We start from the raw sequence: 6,819 nt of genomic DNA on the forward strand, positions 1-6,819 counted from the left end.
TGGCTGTCCTGGAACTCACTCTGTAGACTAGGCTGCCCTCGAACTCAGAAATCCACCTGCCTCTGCCTCCCAAGTGCTGGAATTAAAGGCATGCGCCACCACCGCTGGGCTTACTTTTTCTTTTGTACAATCACATGATCGGAATAATTAACTATTTTTTCTTCTAAATTTTATATTTACTTCATTCCCTTACCCAGGGAAGAAAGAAACCATTCAGAACAGAAGAAACAAGCTCATTGGAGGACATAAAACTCCAGAAAAATTGCAGGAACTGGAGATTTTGAGATAGGAAAAGACACAGATGACAGGCACCCCAACTTGATGTATTCTTGTCCTCTCTAGTGAGATAATGGTAGCCCCTGGAATTCTACATATTTCATCCTAGAGAAACTTACTTAACAGTGACTTGGATCATTTTATGTTCATAATGAGAGCTAAAGACAGTTGTGTTTTCTTTTAAAGTCACAAAGAAAACACCTAACAGTTTGACTTAAATTTAGTGGCATTGTTGGGTGTGGTGGCAAACACACTCAGGAGGTAGAGTTAGGAGTTTGAGGCCTGCCTGGTCTGCAGTGTGAGTTCCAGGACAGCCAAGGCTACACAGAGAAACCATGTCTCGAAAAAGCAAAAATATATAGAGGCATAAGCCTTGTGAATCACATTACTACCATTTGGGGGGGGGGGGATTATTATCAATTTAACATTTTTGAGAATGTTTAAACTTATCTATATTCAAGGGCAAGACTGATTTAAAACCGTTTTGAGTAAGACTCCAAAATCTCTCAGGACCTAGATTTTCCTGTGTAATTTAATTAAGTCTTTTAGTCTTTAAGTTTTAGTTCACAAACTCCTTTCCAGTCAAAACTGTATATTTGGTTTCCTCACTGAATTGCAGACTTCTGAAGGTCATGGCATTTTGACCTTAGATGTTTGCCATGAACCGTTCCTCAGGTATACATACTATATATACAATAAATTCAGTACTGTGCAGAAGGGTGGCGATTTTGCCCCGTGTTCAAAACAGCTATATTTCAATGAATACCTGACCTCTAGTTAATGACGTTGACCTGCCTGGGGAAGTGAAATCGGGAGTGAAGCGTCAAGCACGCAGGGGACCACAGCAAGAGCTCGCCCTGCCTCGCCGCGGTCCCAGCAGCGGTCCCTGCTACCTGCCGCTGGTCCAGGCCCTGCGGGCGTGGATGGACAGCGAGAGGTTAGCAGCGGCCCGCACTGCTCCTGCTCGGTGCGGGAAGGCTCACTATGACGCGCACGCGCGGCCGAATCGGGGCGCGAGCTCGGGGCCGAACGCGAGGAACAGTGCAGGGCGGCGCGGGGGCGCGCACGCGCCTGAGCGCGCGCCCGGAGGGGCGGGCTGGGACTTTCGCCTCGCACGCCCTTCGGCTGCCGGGAGCCCGAGCTCCCTTCCGCTTCCGACGCACTGTCCGCCAGCCGGTGGATGTGCGGCAACAACATGTCCGCTCCGATGCCCGCCGTTGTGCCGGCCGCCCGGAAGGCCACCGCCGCGGTGAGTGGCAGCGACCGGGCCTAGGGCACCAGCGAGACCCAGGCCGCCGCGCGTGGATGCGTCCGCGCCGCCCCGCGGGCTCTCCGGGGTCGGGCGGGGAATCGGAGCCGGCGGGGCGCCGCCTGCCTGCCTAGCACTCTCACCCCCACCCTGAAGCAAATTCCGAGGTCCAGTGCTGAAACAGCCGACCTGCAGCGGGAGTGTCTGTGCTGCCGCAGGAGCTCAGATTAACTTTTGCTCCCGGAAACTTTTGCGATGAAAAAAATTCGACTTTCGTGACTTGACTTTAGAGACAGCTGTCTTTTATCCGACTGTGTGAGACCTCTTAGTGCTAAAACGAAGGGGTATAGAAATTAATTAGCTTGTGGAATAGTGTTCTGTTGTAAGTTTTTAGGTCCTTCATTCGGTTTTATAACTTAACAAAAGCTGTAACAGTCCAGTGTGTGCTTATTTTGTCTTATTCTCTTTTAGGTTATTTTCCTTCACGGATTGGGAGATACTGGGTAGGTACCATTGTTAGTACCTAAGGAAATGGGGTCATGCAGCTACTTACTGGTCAAAGGGTTGTATGCTGAAGAAGGCTGACATTGTAGGAACAAGTATTTTCTCAAGGAGATCAGCTTTTCTGCTTACAAACACCCACAATTTTCCCCTTATCTTGAGTTTCTCGTCTTTGAGATTGTCTCTGGAACATGTTAAAATTGTTAACTGCTCTTTGGATGTGAATTGGATACCAGAGGAGTGGAATGTTTGCAGAGGCAGTGTGCAATTTTGGAGCAGGATGAGAAAGACCAGTTAATTCTGTTGAGAGAAATAGCAATAACATGAAACATGAGTCCCAGATCAGAGTGCAGACGATCCCGTAAAAGATAAAAATCAAAGAAGGCGGAGGCCACAGCTCAAAGATTAATTTGGAGGCTTATCAAACACATTTTGCTTTTGTGGTTCTGGAGAAGAAACTTGGGGTCAGTGTGTGCCGTGTGGACACTTCACCAGTCCCTTTCCAGACTATGCAGCACTAACTTTAGTTTAGGATTTTCTGTTATTAATCCTTGGGTTTCCTTGTGTTTAATTGAGTGATTATTTGGCAGAAACTTTAATGGTTCAGTGCATAGGCTACACTTAACCAGCCTGCGGGTTCAGTTCCAAGCACCCACATAGTTAGTGGCTTCCAGCTCTCTGTAACTCCAGTCTCAACAGCCCTTTTCTGGGCTCCACAGGAGTTGCACATATGTGGTGCACAGGCATACATGCAGGCAAAAACATTTGTACACATAAAATAAATATAAAACTTAAATTTTTAGAACTTGATTTTAAAAAAGTAAATTTTTATAAAGTAGCCAAGACATTAAGTGATTTTTTTTTCAATGAGTTATTAGGCCCATTGCTAAATACTCAGGAGGTTGAGACAGGCAGTTTTCTTGACCCCTAGAGTTTGAGACTGACTGGGGCAACAGTGAGATCTTGCTTATGAATGAATGAATGGAGACATTGGACTAGACTAATTGTCCCTTTCAGGTACTAACCATATCTCACTCACTTTCCTAACTTTGGAGATTATGCCAGGTAATATGGTTTTAGGTGATGGCTAGGTTTTGTTTTGTTTTGTTTTTAATTACATTTGTTTAGTGTGTGTGTGTGGACATTTTAAAGGAGTCAGTTTTCTCCTCCTATCACATGGGTCCCCGAGGATTGAATTCATTGAATTCAGGTTGTAGTGTTGACAGAAAGTTCCTTAAACCACTGAGCCATCTCACCACCCCAGTTATTATCTTACTTTATTTTTATTATTATTATTTCATTGATGTATCCAAGGGTGGCCCAGAATTAACAGATATCTTCCAGCCTCCACCTTTGATAACCTTCAAATTAACCTTCTAGTTCTAACCTGATCTTCAACTAAGTTTTCCTTTTAGTGGGTAATTTCTTTTTCCCTTTCGTTCTCCCTCCCTTGCCTTGACATGCATAGCTTTGTTTGTTTGAGATTGTCTGTGCTTGCCTGAGCTCACTGTAAACCGGCTTGATCCTAACTTGTGATCCTCTTACCTCTGCATTCCCAAAGCTGTGTTTCCAGGTGTTTGCCACCATGACGTTCAGTCTATGGGAGCAAGAGTTCTTTTGTGTGTTAGTGCACATGTACAGGTACATGTGGAGGCTGGAGAATAACTCCGAGTGTTGTCCACTGTTAACCTTTAAAATTTGTTTTTGTTTTTGAGGCAGGGTTGGTCGAACATTAGCCTGGATTTTGGCTTTGGTTTTAAAGCTGTATTGATTTATATTATGCATTAGTGCTTAATCTACATTATGTAGGTGCTTGTGTGTGTGTGTGTGTGCGCGCACGCACATGCATGCATGCCCACTTGAGCACCTGCCTCAAATACTCACATGTGTTTCTGTTGCTTTCATAAGCCAAAGAGGGCATCTGATGCGAGTTGTGGACATTTGTCAACCAATGTATGTGTGCTTCCAACCCAGGTCCTTTGAAAGAACAAGAACCGCAAGTGCTCCTAACCACTGAGCCATCACTCCAGCCCCTGTGTTGGTGTTTTCTTCTTCTTCTTCTTCTTCTTTTTTTCAGGAAGAGCTGTTTTAATTTTCTTTTTAAATCTTCCAAAAGCATATATTTATCCCAAACCTAAATTATAACAAATAGCATTAGAATTAGAAAAACTTGGAAGAAAGATAAATGTAGACAATCAAGTGAATCAATGAAAAAGGAAATTTGTGAGACTCAGTTTATACACTTATTAATATGAAACTATAATTTGAAGCCCCTATCTCTGGAAGAAACTTTATTCAGTTATTTTTATTAATGGTATCCATGGCTCTGATACTATGATTTTTAAAAAGATGCCAGGGGGCTGGTGAGATGGCTCAGTGGGTAAGAGCACCCGACTGCTCTTCCGAAGGTCCGGAGTTCAAATCCCAGCAATCACATGGTGGCTCACAATCATCTGTAACAAGATCTGACGCCCTCTTCTGGAGTGTCTGAAGACAGCTACAGTGTACTTACATATAATAATAATAATAAAAAAAAGATGCCCATTTGAAAAATATTTTAAAACAATTCTCTTCAGCTGTAAATTCTCTCTTAAGCTCTGACCATAATTCTTGTATTTTATTTGGGAAGAAAAGAACTGTTTCTGATGGCATGAAATGAACATTTTTAAAGTTTTTTTTTTTAAACTTTTAGTACAGAATTTTATTTTAAGAACATTAGTGAGAAACTGATGTAGGTAATTAAGTGTGAGGCACTAATTTCTGGTCAACTATGGAAATCTGTTTCTTCTCCAGTCCCCCAAGGGGAAATGTCACACCGAGTGTCCAACACAATGATCCTCAAATATACTTCTAAGCAAAGCAAGGGCTTTGTTTACACAGTCTTCAGATTTTACTGTTCTGAATTTTATTCTGAAACTCAAGTTTACCCCAAACCATCATTGACATAGTAGCTTCATCAAGCACAGTAGAATGCAANTCCTCAAAGCAGCAGTGCGTGCAGGCTGGGAGGCCCTATGTACTCCCGGCTTCGGGGAAACACAATTGACCACACCCAATTAGCAACAAATCTATCTCATGCTATTCGGGAGGTGTCAGTCTAAGTCCTGACGACGAGACGTGGATCTCTATCTATCTACACATCTCATCTTGATGTCCTGAGGTTGCCGAAGGGACTCCTCACAGCTTAGCTTTGCCTGGCTGAAGCTGAAGGTTCTGTAGTTTCATGGCCAGTCCCATGTTACCAGCAATCTTCAGTTTCCCTTGAAAGAAGGCCGACTGAGGGTTCATTTTTCCAGTCATCAAAGCCAGCAAGTCTGAGTCGGCCATGGTGATTGTGCAGTCAGCCTTCTTATCTGAATTGGGAAGCACTGATCCTTTGCCATTCATCACATCCACCACCCAGGTAGCTTCTTTGCTGCCAGGGCCATCTTTCACTTTGAAGGCAAAAATGCCACCGATTTTCTTCACGAACTGTTCCCCTTCCTCTTCAAGCTTCTTCTCAATCTCCTTAAAGACGAGGTTTGCCTTGAATCCATCCCCTGCAGAGCTGGTGGGAGCAGCTGAAACCTGCTGGCAGCTTCAGGAAAACCCATCTTGTAGAGGGTGACAACCACAGCTCCTCCAAGGCCTAGATTGTGCTGCAGAGCCTCCTCTTCTTCTTCTTCTTCTTCTTCTTCTTCTTCTTCTTCTTCTTCTTCTTCTTCTTCTTCTTCTTCTTCTTCTTCTTCTCCTCCTCCTCCTCCTCCTCCTCCTCCTCCTCCTTCTCCTTCTCCTTTTAATGTTTCTGAGAATTGAACTGAACTCCTCATGCTTGCAAGGAAGATAAGCATCTTACTAAACAAACTATTTCCTGGACCCATCCCTAGTTCTTAAAAGTATTTATTTTTTTGTGTTCTATTTGTAATAAGTCTAATATGAAGTTACTGAAAATGTTGTAGGACTCTATCAATACATCCAGCAAAAATGATGGACTTGTGGGCCAGGTATGGTAACGCAGGCCTTTAATCCTAGCATTTCGGAGACAAAGGCAGGGCCATCTCTGTGAGTTTGAGGCCAGCCTAAACTACATAGTGAGACTCTGCCTTTAAAAACAAAAAAGAAAATAAAAGAAAAACACCTACTTACTACACTTGCTTTACTAAATGGATGTTTATGTTTTTTGCTCTGTGTGTGTGTGTGTGTGTGTGTGTGTGTGTGTGTGAGAGAGAGAGAGAGAGAGAGAGAGAGAGAGAGAGAGAGAGAACAAAGTCCTTTGCTCCTCAGGAACTCCCAGGATAGACCAGGAGAACCTTCCTGCTGGAATTGAAGCCTTGTTCCCCCATGCCTGCCAACTAAAAGGATTTTAAATGGCAGAACTTCCCTGGGAAGGTGCTTTTTGTTTTATTTTGTCTTGTTTATTTATTTTCACCGCTTGGTTTTGTAGACCAAGCAAGGCAAAACAAGACCAAAACTTTAGTATAAGCAGGTCCTCTGCAGATGTAGTATTCTTCAAACTGAAGAGTGAAAACATGAAGAAGAAAAAATCAGTTTCGAAATGGCAGAGGCTTCTGAGATAAGAGATAAGTTATTGTTGTTTTCATGTTTCAGTTGCTTATAGAAAAACTCAGAAGTACCCAAATATGAAAATACCACACGAACTACCACTCAAGAAGTGGTGACGTGGTTAATTTCATGAATATATGGTGTTACTCAGAGCTAATGGTCTAACAGGTAGCAATTTAGTGTTTAAAATCCTTTTTCTTCTTCTTCTTCTTCTTCTTCTTCTTCTTCTTCTTCTTCTTCTTCTTCTTCTT

The 6,819-nt window shown here is 43.2% G+C and overlaps 1 protein-coding gene and 1 pseudogene across 1 annotated transcript in view; one reads left to right on the forward strand and one right to left on the reverse strand.

Annotated features, from left to right (window-relative positions):
• The first annotated feature begins 1,339 nt into the window (after positions 1 to 1,339).
• The window catches only part of Lypla1 (lysophospholipase 1), a 31,662-nt gene continuing 26,182 nt past the window's right edge, over positions 1,340 to 6,819 (forward strand). Inside the window, exons 1-2 of the mRNA XM_021157375.2 lie at positions 1,340 to 1,525; positions 1,997 to 2,028. Of these exons, the coding sequence (XP_021013034.1) occupies positions 1,457 to 1,525; positions 1,997 to 2,028 (101 nt within the window). The 5' untranslated portion in view covers positions 1,340 to 1,456. The remainder of the gene's footprint in view (positions 1,526 to 1,996; positions 2,029 to 6,819) is intronic.
• LOC110290725 lies at positions 4,914 to 5,634 on the reverse strand (annotated as a pseudogene).

Source organism: Mus caroli, chromosome 1 (genome assembly GCF_900094665.2).
Source record: "Mus caroli chromosome 1, CAROLI_EIJ_v1.1, whole genome shotgun sequence".
Classification (NCBI taxonomy): domain Eukaryota; kingdom Metazoa; phylum Chordata; class Mammalia; order Rodentia; family Muridae; genus Mus; species Mus caroli.